Source organism: Danio rerio, chromosome 6 (genome assembly GCF_052040795.2).
Source record: "Danio rerio strain M-AB ecotype USA chromosome 6, GRCz13ab, whole genome shotgun sequence".
In the NCBI taxonomy this organism is placed as follows: Eukaryota; Metazoa; Chordata; class Actinopteri; order Cypriniformes; family Danionidae; genus Danio; species Danio rerio.
In genome coordinates, this window is record NC_141026.1 from 16,525,624 (window position 1) to 16,545,573 (window position 19,950).

Below are 19,950 nucleotides of genomic sequence, written 5' to 3' on the forward strand. Positions count from 1 at the left end.
CGGTATTAGCCACCGCAATCGGAGGTTACCTAAGTCTTCCTCGCGTCTAAAAATCTCTTCAAAGATCGGCGAGGGTGCCAGGTGGTGCCCTGTCCCTGAGAGAGTAGGTGCTCTCTCGAAGGGACTGCCAGGGGAGGGCTATCGCGAGGGAGAGCTCTGACATCCAGGTCCGGTTGAGCCAGAGGGGCGCAACCAGCAACCTGTTCCTCGTCCTCCCTGACCATGCACAGTAACTGCGCGAGCAGGCTCACTGGGGGAAACGCGTATTGCGCGTGCCCCGAGGCCAGCTGTAAGCCAGTGCATCCGTGCCGAGAGCACTCGGTCAGGGAAAGAACAACTGGCAATGAGCGATCTCGGGGGAAGCAACAGATCGATCTGGGCTTCCCCGAATCGCGCCCATATCAGCTGAACAGACTCGGGGTGGAGTCTCCATTCTCCAGGACGCAAGGCTGCCGTGAGAGCGCATCGGCTGCACGGTTGAGCTTGCCTGAATATGAATGGCGTGCAGCGATTTCAGCCGCGGATGACTCCAGAGGAGCAGACGGCGGGCGAGCTGAGACATGCGGCGAGAGCGCATACCCCCTATACGGCTGATATACGCCACCGCCGCCGTACTGTCCGTCCTGACCAGCACGTGTTGCCGCTCCAACACCGGAAAAAAACGGTGGAGAGCGGGGAACACTGCCAACAGCTCCAGGCGATATGCCAATGCAACTGGGTACCTTTCCACAGGTCCGCAGCCGCATGCCCGCAACGCACAGCCCCCCAGCCCGTGTTGGAAGCGTCTGCTGAAACGACAACAAGACTGGACGCCTGTTCTAGAGACACCCAGGCCTGTAGGAACGAGGGGTCGCTCCAAGGGCTGAGGGCGCGGCGACACAGCGCAGTAACAGAGACTCGGTGTGCGCGCGCGTGCCATGCGCGTCTGGGGACTCGATCGTGAAGCCAGTGCTGAAGTGGTCTCATATAGAATAATCCGAGCGGCATGAAGCGGCTGCGGATGCCATATGCCCCAGGAGCCTCTGAAATTGTTTCAGTGGGACCACTATTTTACTGTCGAGCTCTCTCAGACAGTACAGCATCAGCTGAGCGCGCTCTCCGGAGAGGCGCGCTGCCATGGTGACCGAGTCCAGCTCCAGCCCGAGAGAAGAGATCCTCTGCACGGGGGCGAGTTTGCTCTTTTCTCGGTTGACCTGAAACCCCCACAGGTGGAAGTGCCAGAGCACTTTGTCTCTGTGCATAATCAACTCTGTGCATAATCAAAAGAGAGGGCAATTCAGCCAGTCGAAAAGAAATTGAGTATGCAGATGCCCGCGAGCCGAAGGGGCGCTGAGGCACCCTCCGCGGGCTTGGTGAGGACCCGCGGAGACAGAGAGAGCCCGAAGGGGAGGGCTTTGTATTGCCAAGCTCGACCTTCAAACGCAAACCGCAGAAACTGTCGGTGGCGAGGAAGAGTGGAGACATGGAAATACGCGTCCATCAGGTCTAATGCTGCAGACCAACCCAGAGGACGAACGCACCGGAGGATGCGCTTCTGCGTGAGCATTCTGAACGGCAGCTTGTGCAGGCAGCGGTTCAAAACGCGCAGATCTAGGATTGGCCGTGACCCACCGCTCTTTTTGGGCACGATGAAGCGTGGGCTGTAAAACCCGCTCTCCATCTCGGCTGGAGGGAGCGGCTCGATTGCATCCTTCGCCAGGAGGACAGCAATCTCCTCTCGCAAGACAGGGGCGGACAGGGGGCTGACCCTGGTGAATACACACCCGTGACTTGGGGGGCCGTTTCGCGAACTGAATCGCATAGCCGAGTCTGATTGTGCGTATGAGCCACCGCGAAGAGCTGGCCCGCGCTAACCAGGCAGGCAGAGCTCTCGCTAATGGACTCATCGCTACAATCGCTGACGTACCAGCAGTGGGGCAGCGCGGAGTGGGTGTGCTGATCCGGGAAGCTCGCGGGTCCCACGGAAAAGCTGGAGGTGAGATATTTGCTCTCACTCCAAACCCGAGCTCCGGAGGGGAGGCTCGAGGGGTGGGAGAAAGGAGACCGTCCTCCCAGCGCTCGTGAGCCACTGGCGAAACGCACCGAATCTGCAAGCTAGAAAGCATAGCGTCCCAGACTGGCAGATTTAGGGCTGTCACATCTGGGGAAGTGAAAAGTGCCCTTTCATAATGTTTTCATGGCAGTAAAAAGTGCCGTTGGAAATGGGGCCCCGCCCTCCAGCGGGGAAAGAGCAAGTTCCCTCTTCTCCAGATGGCCTGTCCCAGGGGCGCTTCGCGGTCCGTTGCCGGACTTAGCGGCGTTCTGGGCAGGGGGGCTGCCTGCTTCCGAGGTGCCCGACGCGCTCGCTTCGCCTTAGGCGTGTGCGGGGGCGGAGCAGCTCTCGTAGGCGGGCGCCTTCGGCGAGGAGCAGGTATGAATGGCACGGCGGGCGGAGCGGGCTACGGACCGCCGATAAGACATCACCCACCAACTGCTCTCTCACCGCCTTGAATTCCTGGGTGAATTCACAGACAGTGTCGCCGAACCTGGCTGGGGATATGGGGAAGTCAAGAAAGCGGACTTTGTCGACTTTGCGCATATCAGCCAGGGGTGGCGCTCCTGGACCACTAATGTGGACATCGTCCTCCCCAACGCACACGCAGCGGACTCAGTAGTCCGAAGAGCTAAGTCGGCGGCGGTGCGAAGCTCGTAAGCCTGGGTTGGACCCACCCTCGTGCAGCTCGGCCAGCGCCTGCGCTTGGTAGCGCTGGTAGGTGGCTATCGCATGCAAGGCGGAAGCAGCCTGGCCCGCAGCTATGTAAGCTCTAGCTCCGAGGGAGGTAGATAACTTACAGGCTTTGGATGGGAGACGAGGCGGACCCCGCCAAGAAGAGGCGCCGCGCGGATTTACCGCCATCGCGCACTCAACCTGAGGAATCGCCACATACCCCCTGGCTGTTTCACCGTCAAGAGTGGTTAGGGTGGAGGAACACGCAGCACGAGCAGAAAAAAGTGCTTTACAAGACCGCGTGAGCCTACTGTGCACCTCCGGGAAGAAGGGAACGCCCCTCTAGTCGGTCCGGCCGCGGAGCTGGGGGATAAACCATCTCCAACCCACGGCCGAAGCAGCCCGGGAAAGCACGGCTAACATGTCCGTTTCAGGATCCGTAGTGACAGCGCTCACCAGCCCGAAGGGGGCGAGCGGGTCTGGATCATCATCGGACAATGAAAGCCCACCCTCCGATGCCGCGGTGGACATCTGGTCTCCGGTGTCATCAGGCGTAAGGGCTACCATCTGTTAGACGGATCGCTTCCCCCGCCCGAAGCTTGGATGGAGCGCTTAGAGGAGCGGGAGGTCCGCGGGCCCGTGGGCGACGGATTATCTCTCGCTGAAACCCTCAGATCTGCCCGAGTGCCCGCTGCAGAGCAGGGGACAACTGGGGTGGTTCGCCTTTTTGCAAAGGCTAACCGCGATCTTGCGCAACAGTCATGGCATCGCGATGACGACATGAACTGCCCGCGAGCAGCGCATTAACATGCTGGACCCCCAGACATGTAACACAGTGCCCGCGCCCATCATCCGAGGACAGGAAACCACCGCATCCAGAAACGCACAGTCGGAGCGCCGTCCTGATAAGGACGTGCTGCACGACTGTGTTGCTCTTTCTGTGAAGTTTGCAACTTTATACGCACCGCTCTGGAGGACCGGACCCAAAGAACGCCAGGCAAGGGAGAAACCCAGCTCGACCGTCTGCCACTGCGTGTACACACTCTGGACCGGGAGAATGCTCTCGTTCGCTCAGAATCGCTGGTCACAGCAGGAGGAACCCTCATCGACTCGATCAGAAAGTCTCTGAAGCGAAAAGGATAGCGTCTGCTGCGCCAGGTGAGCTTATATACTCAGTTGATTGCTTATGCCGCTCACCTGCGCAGGCTTGCGCTGCCAATTCATTCTTAATTGGCCCGTTCAATACTCTTTCAGACGAGTAGCTTCTGAACCGAACCTCCCAATGCGTGGATTTTACAATCAAATCCACTTATAGTGCTGAAGTTCCCCCCGAAGGGGAACTGTATTTCTTCTTCACTTATTTCTTCTTTTTAGATGAGACATATTTGATCCTTTTGACATCATTAACATATTATATGTTCTATTCCATTTGTACATTTACATTTTATAACATAGACCCCAAAAATACACAGTATTGCAAGCAGCCATTAATTGAAATTACTTGAAACAACTGACATTGTTTGAGAATCTGTTCTAGACTGTTCCATAACTTGACACCAGACATACAATTTTTTTATAAAGTTGTATGTGTTTTTAACCTGCAAAAATGTTGTTCTTCTATATTATATCCTCTTGTCTTTCTTCTTCAAAAAAAAAGAAATTATTTCTAGCTTTAAAAATGAGGTGTGCTGTTTTAAATTTAACCAAATCATTGAACCTATAAGTATCTTTAATTTAGAAAATAAAGAATTTGTATGCTCAAAATATCCCACATTTTCTATCACTGTAATATCTTTTTTTTCTGTATCAGACAAAAGGATCATAAGTTAGATTTATATGTATTCCCCTAAAATGTCAACACAATAATACATTTATGGCAACATAAATGTGTTATATAATACATACATTTATTTATTGTCCGGGATTTTTACTCAATTTGATATCACATTATTTATTAGCAATTTCCAACTAATTTTATGACCCAATACAACACTAAGAAACTTAATTGCTTATACTTTTTCTATACCTTCATTATCAAGTTTTAAATCTATGTAATGACTACTTTTTAATTTCCCAAAAAACAATCTTTTTTTCTTTTTTGTTTACGTCAAACCACAATTTTAATTTATTAATTTCTGATATGGGCTGCACGGTGGTGCAGTGGGTAGCACGTTCGCCTCACAGCAAGACGGGCGCTGGTTTGAACCTTGGCTGAGTCAGTTGTCTTTTCAGTGTGGAGTTTGCAACGGATTTGATCGTAATAATCCAGGAAAAGTCTGTAAAATAACAGTGTTTTTCTGTAAACATTTTAATGAAAATATCTGTAGATTTATTATTTTTTGCACTTTTTTTCCACAAAGAAATTTTACCATAATTTTACGGATTTTGTTTGGCAGCCGTAGCTGCCAGTCATTTGACTTTTTTTTTTACAATTTTTTTTTTTTTTTTTACAGAGCAAGTAATTACAATTTATTACTTTCATTTCATGTAATTTTAAATGTACTTCATAAAAAACAGGTGAAAAAACACTGTGTAAATATTATGGCAATTTTATTGTATAAAACAGACAAATTGCTGTAATTTGTCATTACTTATATAATACATAAAATAACAGTCAAGCTGTTAATTTACAGATATTGTTTGTAATTTTTACGGATTTTTGAATATAATTTAAAATAACAGAAAAAATACTGTATAAATAATACTGTAATTTCCCTATATAAAAAAAAACGTCTTTAATTTGTCTTTAATGAAAAAGTACCTAAAATGAAAGTCAAACTGTGAATTTGGAGAGATTGTTTTTTGATTTTACTAAGTTCTACATATAATTTTAAATGGCAAAAAAAAATTACTGTAAAAAATTTAGGGATATTTTCTGTAAAATTAGTTTTTTTTTAACAGTATATGGTATAAATAAATAAAATAAATGGTTTACTGTTTGTTTTTTGCCATTATTTCGTTCCTCATCAAAATGTCTCCAGGGCTCTAAAATCCTATCAGAGCACAGATTCTTATGGATTTGGAAAGATATTATTGTGAGTAAATGATGGTGAAATTTGATTTTGAAGTGAACAAGTCCATAAATGAAGACTTTTATCTGGCATTCTATAAAACGTTTTCAATATTATGCAAAGCCCGTGGAAAGATGTGTAACTTTCAAGAACAAATGATATTTCACTAGCATGATGAGACACCTGAATCTGCATGAATTGTTCGATCAATTGTGCAAAAAACTACTAATCAGTCTGTGTGGATGTGCGTGTTGTTTGTGTGCTCACCTTTTGTGCTTCAGTGGGCATCTCGTCACTGGAGGAGCTCAGGGGTTCTTGGGATGCAAGGACCATTGCTGTCTGGTCCCCTCTCACAGTAGAGCGTTTATACTGAGGAGCTCGCTTCGGGTCTTCCTCGTCAGAAGAAAGTCCTTTGTCACTCATCAGCTCATCAAGTTTTCTCCTCAGCTTCTCCTCCTCCATGTGCCCTGCTGGGGGCAGGGCAGGCTAAAACATAGAGAAAAAAGTATGTGAAGAACCTACAACATTTGGAACAATAAGAAGTGTGGCTTTCTATTTTGAGACTTTATATATACCTGATCAGAAGGCACAGTAATTTTCTCTTCCAATCGATTCAATAGACTCTCGATGGCAGACATTCTCTTGCTCAGTTCATTGATCTACCTCACAGTAACAGGTCAAAGAAAAAAGTTAGTCCCCCTCAAAAAAATGTTATTCTGTTATTAATTTCTCCATATCATTTTAATCCAAGTTCGTTTCTGGAACACAAATAAAGATATTTTAGAGGAAATCAGAGAGCTCCCTCATCCTCCATATTCAACAACATCCATGAGATGGTCAAAGGACAAAGGACCTCCCTATTGTTGAACACTTCCTTCATTTACCTTTCTACATCTACATGGGTGGCCGAACATTTTGCTATTCCATAAGGATGATAGTGAAAAATTTTAGATAAAATAAAATAATATTTTTTTAAAGGGTTAGTTCACCAAAAAATTAATTCAGTCATCATTTACTAGTGATGGGTCGTTCATGAACGATTCGTTCATTTTAAACGAATCTTCAATATGACTCGGGAACTACGAGTCCTCTCAGGGAGTGATACGTTCTTCCGCGCATGCGCACATTTGTGCAGGTAGCATCGTTAATTTCAAGTCTTCATCACATTGACAGAAGCCAATCATATGCATTTAGAGCCGGATAAAGAATTGATCCGCTCACCTCTCGAGTCCTCTATCGGGTTTGAGTCACTCGTTCCTCACAGGCCAATCATATGCGTTTAGAGCTGGAAAAAGTTTTGATCCGTTTCTCTCGAGTCCTCTATCAGGTCTGAGTCACTCGTTCCTCACGGGCCAATCATACGCGTTTAGAGCCAGAAAAAGAATTGATCCGCTCACTTCTCGAGTCCTCTATCGGGTCTGAGTCACTCGTTCATCACGAGCCAATCATATGCATTTAGAGCCGAAAAAAGAATTGAACCGTTTATCTCTCGAGTCCTCGGGTTTGAGTTATTCTGTCACGTGATGAACGAACGATTATGGCTCCTATCGGCTTAGACTGTGCATTGATTAAGATTATATGTGACTGTCAGTGTAACGTGATTGAACCACTGACATTTGAAGACATGAAGATGAGCTGAGCAAAGAGACAACATGCCTTCAAAGACAAAAGAGCAGGTAAACATTGAATTATTATTTTCTCCTTCTTATAGTATTCTATTTATGACTTATTTGTCGTGCAATCAATCTTTTGGGCTAGTTGTAGGTGTGTTTGGAAGCAATTCATAACATTTTAATAATATTTTGGCAAATTGAACCAAATGAATGAAATGACTCAAAAAAAAGTTTCGTTCGACTCAAAGATCAGAGTCAGTAAAATTATCCGAACTTCCCATCATTATCATTTACTCTCCCTTTACTTGTTCCAAACCCGTTTGACTTTCTTGACACTAAAGAATGTTGGGGAAAACCCAGCTACTGACCCATAGTAAATAGATAAATCCATAAATAAATCCATAGTATTTATTTTTGTTTTGCTCCTATTATGGATGTCTATAGCTGCTTTTTTCCAACATTCTTTAGGATATCTTGTTTTGTGCTCAACAGAAGAAAGAAATTCATCAAAGTTTAGAACCACTAGAGTGTGAGTAAAAGGGGAAGACATTTTAATTTTTGAGTGAACTAACTTTTTAAAGTTCACCCAAATATTAAAATTCTGTCATAATTTTCTCACCCTTCACTTGTTTTAAAACTTTTTAACTTTCTTTTGTTAAACACTAAAGAAGACATTTTTTTAAATGTCATGACATGATACTGCACCATATGTTGGCATGCTAACCACTAGGCTATTGCACTGAATAAAAGAAGAGATTTTGAACAAAGATAGAAACATGTAATCATTTGTTTTTCCTACCATGGAAGTCAATAATTAGAGGTTTTCAGCTTTCTTCAACATATCTTATTTCCTTTTTAATATAGTTCACATCATGCTGATAAAGCGCCTTAATCAGTGATGATCATACCGGTGGTGCTCCCTGCTGAATGTTCTCCTGAGATGAAGCTCGACTGCGGCGCCGAGGAGGAAGCTGGTAAACAGGATAGCGGTACATATCCTCTTCCTCTGAAGTGTCCAGGTAGATCTGACGCGGAGCCATTGAGGAATTGATTTTAGAGAGAGAACGAGCACGTACCATTCTGTTCTCAGAGTATAGGCCATCATCTGCAATAATCAAGAAGGTGACAAATGAGTTTATCTTAATACTAAAATCAAGATCTCTCTTGACTGTTTAAATAAAACCTGAAGTTAATAATCCTGGAATCATGAATAATAAAAAAATAAATAAAAAATGAAGAAACCACTTCCAAGTTATTATAGTTCTCTAATTTTAAATTAAAATATACAGTTGACGAACTCAACTGACATTTTTCACCGTATTTCCTAATATATTTTCTTCTGGAGAATGTCTTATTTCTTTTTGTTTGTCTGGAATTATATATACCTGTATAATATACATCAATATTATTAGCCCTCTTAAGAATTTTGTTTTTTTGATTGGCTACAGAACAAACCACTGTTGTCCAATGACTTGACAAATTAACCTAACTTGCCTAGTTTACCTGATTAACCTAGTAGGCCTTTTTAAATTGCACTTGGTGGTAAAAAAAATAAATAAATAAAAATCTTTTAATATATATATATCAAATATGAAATGTAAGACCAATTTATTAAATAAAACAGAATTATAAATTATCTTTATTTTTTGAAGTATGCCATAAAATATTTCAGATTCTCATTCAACATATTTTGTTGTTGTTGTTGTTGTTGTTGTTGTTTTCACAATAAAGCTAAAATCAAGTAAAATCAATATTGCTTTGTGTGTAAACCATTAGTTAAAACAGTCATTCTGTAAATTATTTTAACAGTCATTATTTAAAACAGTCAAAGCCTGGTCAACCATTTCATGAGCATGCTTTGACAAATTATGAGGTTTACACATAACCACTTAAAACATAATTCTCCAAATTTTCTTCTCACAGCAAAATCATTTTTCACACACCACCTCTCATCAAAGAAATACTGTCACAATCACCAGCGATCTAATCCTGGCAGATTGATGAAGGACTACAAATATGCTGATATATGGACTACATGTTCCTGTCATGCACCCCACACACACCTGTTTCAATTCACAAATGATTACACTCAAACAGCTGGGAGCTGCTCAAAAACTGATTAAATTGACTTTAAATACAGAGTGCATGCACACACACACACACACACACACACACACACACACACACACACACACACAACACAGTCTGTGCTGAGTCTTGTTGTACTGTTTGTGAACATTATGACGCGATTTCCTTGCCTTGCTTTTCAGTCTTAGACCTTTGCTTTGTTGTTCTGTTTGTTTAAGTTGCCTGCTCTCTGCCTGTACTGACTATTCACCTGTGTTTTGACCACTACTATGGTACTATGATACTACTCTATTCATCTGTTTTCCCCTGTGCTGACCATTGCTTGCCTGACCATCCTGTTAATAAACTTGCGTTTGGATCTGCACTCCTTTATCAGCGTCCCCTTCACATTACAAATACATGTTATTCGTTTACAAATGACATATTCCACAAATTGCTAAGTGTACATGTGCTTTCCATTCTTTTTTTTTTTTTTTTTACTTCGCTCTCATAATAAATGTATTCTTTGTAAATATAAAATTAATTTAATAACAATTTTTTTCTGAGAAAGAAAGAAAAAAATGTGTATAGAGAAAATGTATTTGCTTCTTTACCTGGGCGTGAGAACCTGTCGAGACTTTTCCTGCGGTTCATGCGTTGCTGATGCTGATGGTAGATTTCAGAGTTGTATTCTAGATCATTCCGCTGACCTCTATCATCATGGATGTACTGGAGAAAACAGATTTTTTTAGAATTCCTGACTCTTCGTTTAAATTGTGACTACTGACAATAAAAATGAACCTTCTCATACCTGGACAGACTGTCTGCGAGAGTGAACGGCATAGTCGTCTATTTCCAAATCCATGGGGTGGACAGAGAGAAGACGCTTAGTCTTTCGCATCTGAGAAAAACAACAGATTTACTTCATATACACTATAGACTTTGGAATATAATTCTAAGAGAGGTTTGTTTTAATTGCACACCCAAAAATATTGAGAAATTAAAGGACATTGTAGGAATAAGTATTTATAAAGAGTTAATTTTAAATGATGCTATATTGAGGAGTACTCATAGGATAAAGTCTAAATTACCATTCAATTTATTTTACGTTTATTTACATTAAATGACGAATGAAAATGGGTAAGAGCCATAGTTTAAAAGATTATAATTTAACATTAAAAATAGTGCTTGAATATATATATATATATATATATATATATATATATATATATATATATATATATATATATATATATATATATATATATATATATATATATATATATATATGTTTGTTTGTTTTTGCTCCACTTATCATTGAACTGCTTAAAGTTATCATTAGGAGGTGCTTTTGGGAAGAATAAAAAACAAGAAAAATATGGAAATAATAGACTTTAACTTTCAAAATTATGCCTTAATGTGTCATTACTTACACATTTATAATCATAATTATGACTTAATTTAATCAGATTTATTCAGAATTATGTTATCATATAATTATGACACAGTTGAAGTCAGAATTTTTAACCCCCCTTTGATTTTTATATATTTTTTTTAAATATTTTGCAAATGATGATTAACAAAGCAAGGACATTTTCACAGTATGTCTAATACATTTTTTTTTCTTATGGAGAAAGTCTTATTTGTTTTATTTCGGCTAGAATAAAAGCAGTTTTTATTATTTTAAAGACCACTTCAAGGTTAAAATTATTATCCTCTTTAATCTATATATTTTTTATAGTCTACAGAACAAACCATTGTTATAAGATAACTTGCCTAATTACCCTAACCTACATAGTTAACCTAATTAACTTACTTAAGCCTTTAAATGTCACTTTAAGCTGTATAGAAGTGTCTTGAAAAATATCTAGTCAAATATTATTTACTGTCATCATGGCAAAGATAAAATAAATCAGTTATTAGAAATGAGGTATTAAAACTATTATGATTAGAAATGTGTTGAAAAAAAATCTTCTTTTTGTTAAACAGAAATTGGGGAAGGGGCTAATGATTTTGACTTCAACTGTATGTTATTCAGTAGGATTCAATAGGCTTCAGTAGGATTTTGGCCACATGCAACAAACAAATAATATATATATATATATATATATTTAAATCATGCTTTATTTCAACCTGCTTATAACGTTGAGCTTCAGATGCATCCATATGTTCTTCATCATGACCATTATAAGCATCTGTGAATAAAACACTAATATTACAGTAGTGAAATGTCAAAATAGATTTTATATTACCAATATATCTCAACAATGCTTGGCCAAATGCCCTCAGTCGTTTGCTTGATGATACTATGAGTATGATTATGTACTCACTGCGCACATCAGGCATGCTCTGTGTGTCATCATCACGATGCCCTGAGGAAACAATTAATGTTATTCATGAGAAAATGACATGCAGGGAAAATATGCAATTTTTTGCAATTTTTTTAAGGCACTCAGACAGAAATATGAAGAATTTTTATATACACCACAACAAAATTGATGATAAAAGTATACTAAATATACATACACACAGTGGTGTGAAAAAGTGTTTGCCCCCTTAAAGATTTCTTATTGTTTTTTGCATGTTTGTCACACTTGTTTCAGATTCGTTCATTTTTTTTTCAGCTTAATCCCTTTATTAATCTCGGGTCGCCACAATGGAATGAACCACCAATTTATCCAGCATATGTTTTTACGCAACAATGCCCTTCCAGCCGCAACGCATTACTGGAAAACATCCATACACACTCGTTCACACTCACACACTCATACACTATGATCAATTGTAGCATACCCAATTCACCTGTACCACAGGTCTTTGCACCCGGAGGAAACCCACACAAACACAGGGAGAACATGCAAACTCCACACAGAAATGCCAACTGATTCAGCTAAGGCTCAAACCAGTGACCTACTACGTGCTACCCACTACACCACCGCATCACCATGTTTCAGATTATTAAACAAATTTAAATATTAGTCAAAGATAACACAAGTAAGCACACCATGCAGTTCTGAAATGAAGGTTTTTATCAGTAAGGGAAAACAAAATACAGACTATGTATAGCCCTGTGTGAAAAAAATGTTTCCCTCCCTAACCAAATAACTGGTTGAGCCACCCTTAGAAGCAACAACTGCAATCAACCACTTTAATAACTTCCAATGAGTCTGTAAAAGGGGTGTGAAGGATGTTTGGCTCTCTCATCTTTGCAAAATTGTTGTAATTTAGAAACATTAAAGGGTTTTCAAGCATGAACCACCTTTTTAAAGTCATGTCACAGCATCTTAGTTGGATTCAGGTCAGGGCTTTGACTTGGCCACTCCAAAGTCTTTATTATGTTTTTCTCAGGCCATTCAGAAGTGGACTTGCTAGTGTCTTTTGGATCATTGTCATGCTGCAGAACTCAAGGTCGATTCAGCTTGATGTCAGGAGATTCATATGGCTGGACATTCTCCTTCAGAATATTTTGGTACAAAGTAGAATTCATGGTTCCATTTATCACAGCAAGTCTTTCAGGTTCTGAACCAGCAAAACAGCCGCAGTGGATTACACTTCCACCACCACATTAAACTGTTGGTATGATGTTCTTTTTCTAAAATACAGTAATAATTTTACACTACACATAATGGGAATACATACTTTCAAATACATAACATTAAATTTTATCTCGTCAGTCCACAGAGTATTTTCCCAAAAATTCTTGGGGATCATCAAGATGTTTTCTGGGACCTTTAATGCTTGGCAGTGGTTTTCATGTTGAACTCTGTCATGCAAATCATTTTTGCCCAGTCTCTTTCTTATGGTGGAGTCATGAACGCCCGCTTTAACTGAGGTAAGTGAGACCAGGGGCCCGTTTCAGAAAGGAGGTTATGTGAAAACTCAGAGTATTTTAACCCTGAAATGAGAGAAACTCTGGGTTTTCTATTTCAAAATGGCAGGTTTATCAAACTTGAGAAAGCAGGGTAAGTCAAGTCTGTTTCTAAAAGAGAAGTAACTTTAACTCAGAGTCAGTTATCGTGGTAACTTACTCTGTGAACCTAACCTGGTCAGAAGCAGACTTTAATCTCTAAACTCTGAGTTTCGACTGGTCTCCTCCCCTTTTTTAAAGACGAAGCGGTATTTCTCGCCTTAGCCTTACGTTTCCACCCACCTATTTTAATGCTCATTTTGGATACGCGGATAAAAACGATTGATGGAAACGTCATGATGCACACTTGAAAATATGCATAATAAAACATGCGCATAACTGAGTAGGATAAACTTTTATTCGATAAGAAAAGATGCGCATAAAGTGCAATGGAAACACTTTTACTGAACAAATTCCAATATTTGCATTAAAAAAAGAATATTATTAGAGATGATGATGAAAATATGTGTGAATGGACAAATCAGCAGGCTGAGCACACTGCAGAACATCGGAAATGCTGTTTTGGTCATTCTTAAACGCCTTTACCATTTTAGTATTAATGTATATTAATAATGACCTCCAGAGTGTCAAAAGCATATGTTCCCCGCGTCTCATGGCCCTAACGTGTTCATTGTGTGTCAGCATTGTCTTCTGAGACGCAAGTACATTTATTAAATAAAGAAAATATTGAAGCAGCTGCTTCTACTGCAGTAAATTCAGTTTTTTACTGTTGATATTTGCTGCCAGTTAATCAGGAAGTGACTATTTTGTTCTCTTTGATTAGTTAAATGGCAGCGCTACTTTATTCGCACATTTTTTATTCCAGTTTTGCGCAATCATTTATTTTTATTTTTATTTTTTTGGAAACACAGCTATTGCCTACATTTCAGTCACACAAAGAACAAAGTCTTGTACGAGAATGGCTTGTCCTTTTTAAATAAATAATTTGCTTAAATTCACTGACCTTTAACATGTACTATAACTAGATTAATGGCATTATTATTCGTTCTAAAAACTATTTTTTAGTATTGCTTACATTCTAAATGTCATATCAATCTCCACTAATTGATCAATAAAGGTAGACACTCAAGTGCACTTTTAGTGGGAATGTGTGTACATTTTTTTATAAACGTCACACATTACATTACTTTTTTAATATAATTAAATATTTAAATACTTTAGATGTGAAATTACACATTAACTTGAGCAGCTGTTTTTCCATGCTAACTGTATGTTTCACTGTTGCAGTGGTAATGCTTTTTAAAATATATGCTCATATTTGTTATAACTTTGCATGAGCAGATCAAGTTCAGCTGGAGAAAGAAATCGTGATCTCTTTTTTCAGATGTAGCCATGGTCACTCATAATATCTGCATTCTGTTGATAATGCCTTTTTATAGTCACGTTATAAGCGTTTAACTCTAATCTAATCTACTAATAATTGATTGACCTAACTCAGATCAGTTGTTCTGAAACCGAAAACTCTGAGTTTTTAATCTCTCGATAAATTATCTCAGAGTTCAAGTTTTAATTCAGAGTTGGTTGAACCTCCTTACTGAAACAGGCCCATGCAGTTCTTTGAATGTTTTTGTGGGGTCTTTTGTGACCTGTTAGATGGGATGTTTCTGTGCTCTTGGGGTAATTTTACTCAGCTGGCCACTAGGAGGGTTGTTCACTGTTCAATGTTTTTGCTGTTTGTAGATGATGGCTCTCACTGTGGGTCACAACATTCCTAAAGCTTTATAACTTTTTGCCAGACTGGACTGGATCTTAATCATTTTCTTTTTTCATTTATTTTTGAATTTATTTGGATCCCTGCATGATGTCTGTCTTTTGAGGATAATTTGGTCTATGTCAAACTTTGTCAGGCCGGTCATATTTAAGTGATTTCTTGGTTCTGAACAGGTGTGGGTGTGGCTAGAGAAATTAAACTCAGGTGTGATAATCCAGAGTTATGTTTTAACAAGGGGACAAAACTTTTCACACAGTGCTATGTAATTTTGTATTTTGTTTTCCCTTAATAATAAAAACCTTCAATTCCAATGCATGACATGTTTACTGGTGTTATCTTTCACTATATTTAAATTTGTTTGATGATCTAAAAGATTAAAGTGTTATGCAAAAAGAGAGGCAAACACTTTTTTTCACACCGCAGTACATATTTTTGTACAGTTTTTTTAGCTATAAACCAAACGTGGTCAGGTTTAACTTATAGTAAATAAACTACTGTACACCCCCATTTAATGTGCATTCAGACAAAGTTTCTCATTCTTCTGTTTAACATGTCTTGTCATGCAAAGCTATAAATATCATCAGTAAGTTCTACAAAGGCCCAGACACATCATGTGACCCAGATATGGCCTCAGCCTCTGGACAGAGTGCTTTGAATTGAATGATAAACAAATTCTCTTGGTAACTAAATAAACACAAACATACTGTAATAATAGCCATTTCTTCACTTGAAAGGCAGTGCATATAAGCTTCAGCTACATAATATTTACTACATGTTAAATTCTTGTTGAGATGATGAAAGTTTTTGTTTTATTTCACAAATGATTACAAAATATGCTGTGATGTGCCACACAAGTTATTTTTTTCTATTGGAACTTTGGAGGTAATACTGTATAAATGTATTCTTTCAGCAAAATTAAATTAAATTAAATTAAATTAAATTAAATTAAATTAAATTAAATTAAATTAAATTCAAGTAAAAAAATAAAATACACAATTTTGTAAAATTATGACTTTAATCATTTTGAATTTTCCTTTATAATAACGACATATTTCATAACTTTGAGTCAAAATGTAGACTGTAAACCAAATTTATTTAGTGAGTAACTGCTATAAAGGGGATAATGTAAGTAGTCTGTCTGTCATTATCATAAAATAAAGTAATTTATGGTGATAAAACCCCTATTCTGAACTCTAATCACCACATCAGGGTTTATTTCGCAAAAATGACAGACTGTCTGTATACTATCTCTAAATTACTTTACACCCACTTGGTTGCGTAACTACTTAAAATGACTAGTGATATGGAACCAGCATGATGATGTGACAGCCTCAATGTGGACACAATAAAGGCTATCAAGAGGCTTTTAATAGCACTCACCCTCTTCATTTAATCTCTTGTACAGGGACCGCATCACTTTTGCACTGCCAAAACGCTTGAAGCGGGAGTGGACGTTGTCGTGGTACCATCCTAAAGTTCCGATTTTTAGTACTCTGCAAAAAAAATTAGAAATACGTTTATTTCATTATTTATTTATTTTTTTTAACATTTTTGTCCAATAAATTAATCAATCTATCAGTAAACTGGTTAAATATTTTAAATACAGGCCAATTAAATGATTAGTTAGCCAAAAAAAAATTACATTTAATCCCAATTTATTCTCACTCAAGTGGTTCCAAATCTTTAATATTAAAAAGAGTTTTAAATGTTGGGAAATATTTACTACTGACGTCCAACATGGGGAAAAAATACTACGAAAGTCGGAGCTTATAAGTTTCCAACATCTCCTTTTGAATTCATCAGAAGAAAGAAACTCAAACAGGTTTAAAACAAGTGAAATGTAATTAAATAATGACAAACCCTATGCTAATTTACACCATGCACTAAAACTTCAGTTTGAGGACCAGAGTAGGAATTTCATTCAGACAGATTGGGAAATGGGTTTATCACCGAGAGAGGGGTCTAAATGCAGTGCAATCTAAGCTGCATCCAATGCATTTCAATGCACTCACCTAACCCCACCCCAACCCTACCCCTCACAGTGACGTCACTAGCTCCACTGAGTGCATTAGTCACAACACTCTCAGCTTGCATCATATAGGCTGCATACAGATACTACCCAGCAAACAATTTTGTGTTTAATAGACTTCTAATAGACATCTACATATATACAGCTAGGCTAAAACAAGGCTAAACTTGGGCTATATGAGTGAAAATCCAATAGACATCTAAGAATAGCCCAAAACTAGATTAGTCGTCAAATAAACAGATTAGACAGACTTTATATGTGTAGTCATTCATTTCTGTTTATTTGGTGACAAGTCTAGTTTTGAACTATTCTTAGATGTCTACTAGATTTTCACTGACAACCTAAATTTAGCCTTGTTTAGCCAAGACGACTGTTTAGACATCTATTAGACGTCTACTAGACATCTTTTAAAAACAAAAAATGCTTGCTGTGTATTGTTATTGCCACATAACACCCCCTTCTCACTTTTTCTGTTTGTTGTCAAAACTGACAGTTGGAGGGGCGTGGTTAACCTACCTAACACCTCAGACAAACGTAATCTGAGAATTTAACTAAAAAAATAAAATAAAAATAAAAAAACAGGAAGTGCATTTTCAGAATTCAATTAAAGATTACAAGGGCAAACCCTTTTTTTTTCTTAATGACACACACAGATTAATTGTTCACCACAAAACTAGCAAAGTAAGCTAACAAAATCATCTGGTTAGTTTTGATTTCATTTGTACTTTAATAGAGAGAATTGGTCTATAGCTCACTAACAGAATGAAATCACATTTATTAATAAGTATAAAAAAATAAATGAATAATAATAAAAAATAATATATAAATTCCAAATCATTATTTTTGGGGAAAATCTGTAGAAATCAAAACATAACATCACCTTCAAACCAAATGGAATGTGCATGGACAATTTCTGTAATGTAATGTAATCTTTCTTAACCTGGACATGCGGCAGGGGTCGCACACCCAGCCATGCTCGTTCTTGTTGTAGCGGCTGCAGGTCTTGCAGGTGAAGAGTTTGCAGTCCACACACTGCCGTCTGCTGTTCACCAGGAACTTAAAGGGCTGCAGGCAGCGGATGCAGTGAGACTCACTCAGGTTTGATTGAGAGCCCAGGAGTTCCCTCTTAGCTTCCTCCTTCTCAATCTTAGTTTTAAGTTCCCTGCAGTATAATACAAACAGTCAGAGACAACAAAAATCTACAAGCTTCTTTCAGATTCATAGGGCTCTATTTTAAAGATCTAAGTGCATGATCTAAAGCACAGGTGCACTTTAAGCATGTCAGTATCAACTTTTGCTATTGGAGCACCAGCACCTGTTATGAGGGGCATATTTATTGGCAATAATTATTGAAAGAGGAGGATGATTTGCAGTTAGCTATTTTGGTGAGCTAACATCGATCAGTAGAAGATAAAGAAATAAAGAGAATGACTCGAAATCAAAGAGAATGGCTGCATATGAAATTTCATACATTCACCCACTTTTCAAATGTGAGTAAACAAAGATGTTGCTGTCATTTTGGGTTAATAAATTGGAAATTACGTCAAAAAACCTACGCAATCGGCCTTGGCTTTATTCAGAGGATGATATTGTGTAACATTTAAGTGTTTGATTCTTACATATAGCATGATTGACAGAATGTCCAACACAATCTCACGGCAATTCGTAAATTTTGGATTCATTAGCTAATTTGTATGAATTCGTACAATTTAGTACAACTTGCTCATCCCCCAATGACGGTTGGGTTTAGGGATGGGGTTAGGTGCCACGCCTCCTTTTTAAAAACATACAATTTCGTACGACTGGACTCATACAAATTCCTACGAATTAGCCAATAAACTGGCAAAACTTAAAATACTATCAGGTTGATCGTAACCTCCAGAAACAGGTATAAAGAAGGTTGGTATCGGGATCTCGTTCCTTTTGAGTATTCATGCATATTATTCATTCTTTTTCCTTTGGCTTAATCGCTTATTTATCAGGGGTCACCACAACGGAATGAACCACCAAGTATTCTGGCATAAGTTTTACACAGTGGTTCCCCTTCCAGCTGCAACCTCGTACTGGGAAACATCCATACACTCTCACATTCAAATTCACACACACGCAGACTCCTATCAGTTTATTAAATTTACCTATAGTGCATTTCCTTGGAATATGGGGGAAACCGGAGCACCTGGAGGAAACCCACGTGAACACAGGGAGAACATGCACTGAAATTCCAACTGACACAGCTAGGACTCAAACCAGTGACCTTTTTTCTGTTCGGTGACGGTGCTAACCATTGTTCCACCATACCACCCCCTCATGCATATTAGCTTGGGCAAATAAAAAACTACAAGGAGCTGCATTTGCATGCCCAAGATCTGTTTCAAAGACGGCCACAAAAATAAATGACTTGCCTTAAAGGAACTTTGACTGAACCCAAAGTATGTGCTGATGTCAGTGAAAGGCAGAGGAGGAAGTGTAATGTTTGATGTGTTTTGCTACTTATACAGTTACATGGCAAAGTTCATGAAAATATTTATCGGAACCTCCTTCTGCACCATGTGGTTTCTTCCCTGCATCACCAAGTCAGCCAGCAATTTATACATTTATATATAGGACAATAAGCCCTCTCATGCAGCAAAACAGGCATTGTAAAGTAGTTGACCTTCCATGAAGCTAAAAACATTGAGATAATAAAACCAGACCCTTATGAAAAAGAAGCATTCATATTTATTCAAGTGTACTTAGCGATTTATTTTACCACTATGAATAGTGCGTAAGTTAAGACAAAGACAATTTGCATTAGACAATTTGGAATAAGATTAATTCTTATAAGAATATAAGATGTTATTTCAGAACATTCAGTATGCATTTATATACAAATCAGGTCCGTAGC

The 19,950-nt window shown here is 39.1% G+C and overlaps 1 protein-coding gene across 8 annotated transcripts in view; it reads right to left on the reverse strand.

The window, feature by feature from the left end:
• mlpha (melanophilin a) overlaps positions 1–19,950 on the reverse strand; it is a 53,335-nt gene that overhangs the window by 8,807 nt on the left and 24,578 nt on the right. For all 8 annotated transcript variants that reach the window (XM_087255738.1, XM_087255734.1, XM_087255735.1 and 5 more), the window contains 9 exons: positions 18,007–18,228; positions 16,418–16,530; positions 11,729–11,770; positions 11,532–11,593; positions 10,210–10,299; positions 10,013–10,127; positions 8,240–8,436; positions 6,294–6,377; positions 5,986–6,204 (listed from right to left, as the gene is read on the reverse strand). In XM_087255738.1, coding sequence (XP_087111864.1) covers positions 5,986–6,204; positions 6,294–6,377; positions 8,240–8,436; positions 10,013–10,127; positions 10,210–10,299; positions 11,532–11,593; positions 11,729–11,770; positions 16,418–16,530; positions 18,007–18,228 — 1,144 coding nt within the window. The remainder of the gene's footprint in view (positions 1–5,985; positions 6,205–6,293; positions 6,378–8,239; positions 8,437–10,012; positions 10,128–10,209; positions 10,300–11,531; positions 11,594–11,728; positions 11,771–16,417; positions 16,531–18,006; positions 18,229–19,950) is intronic.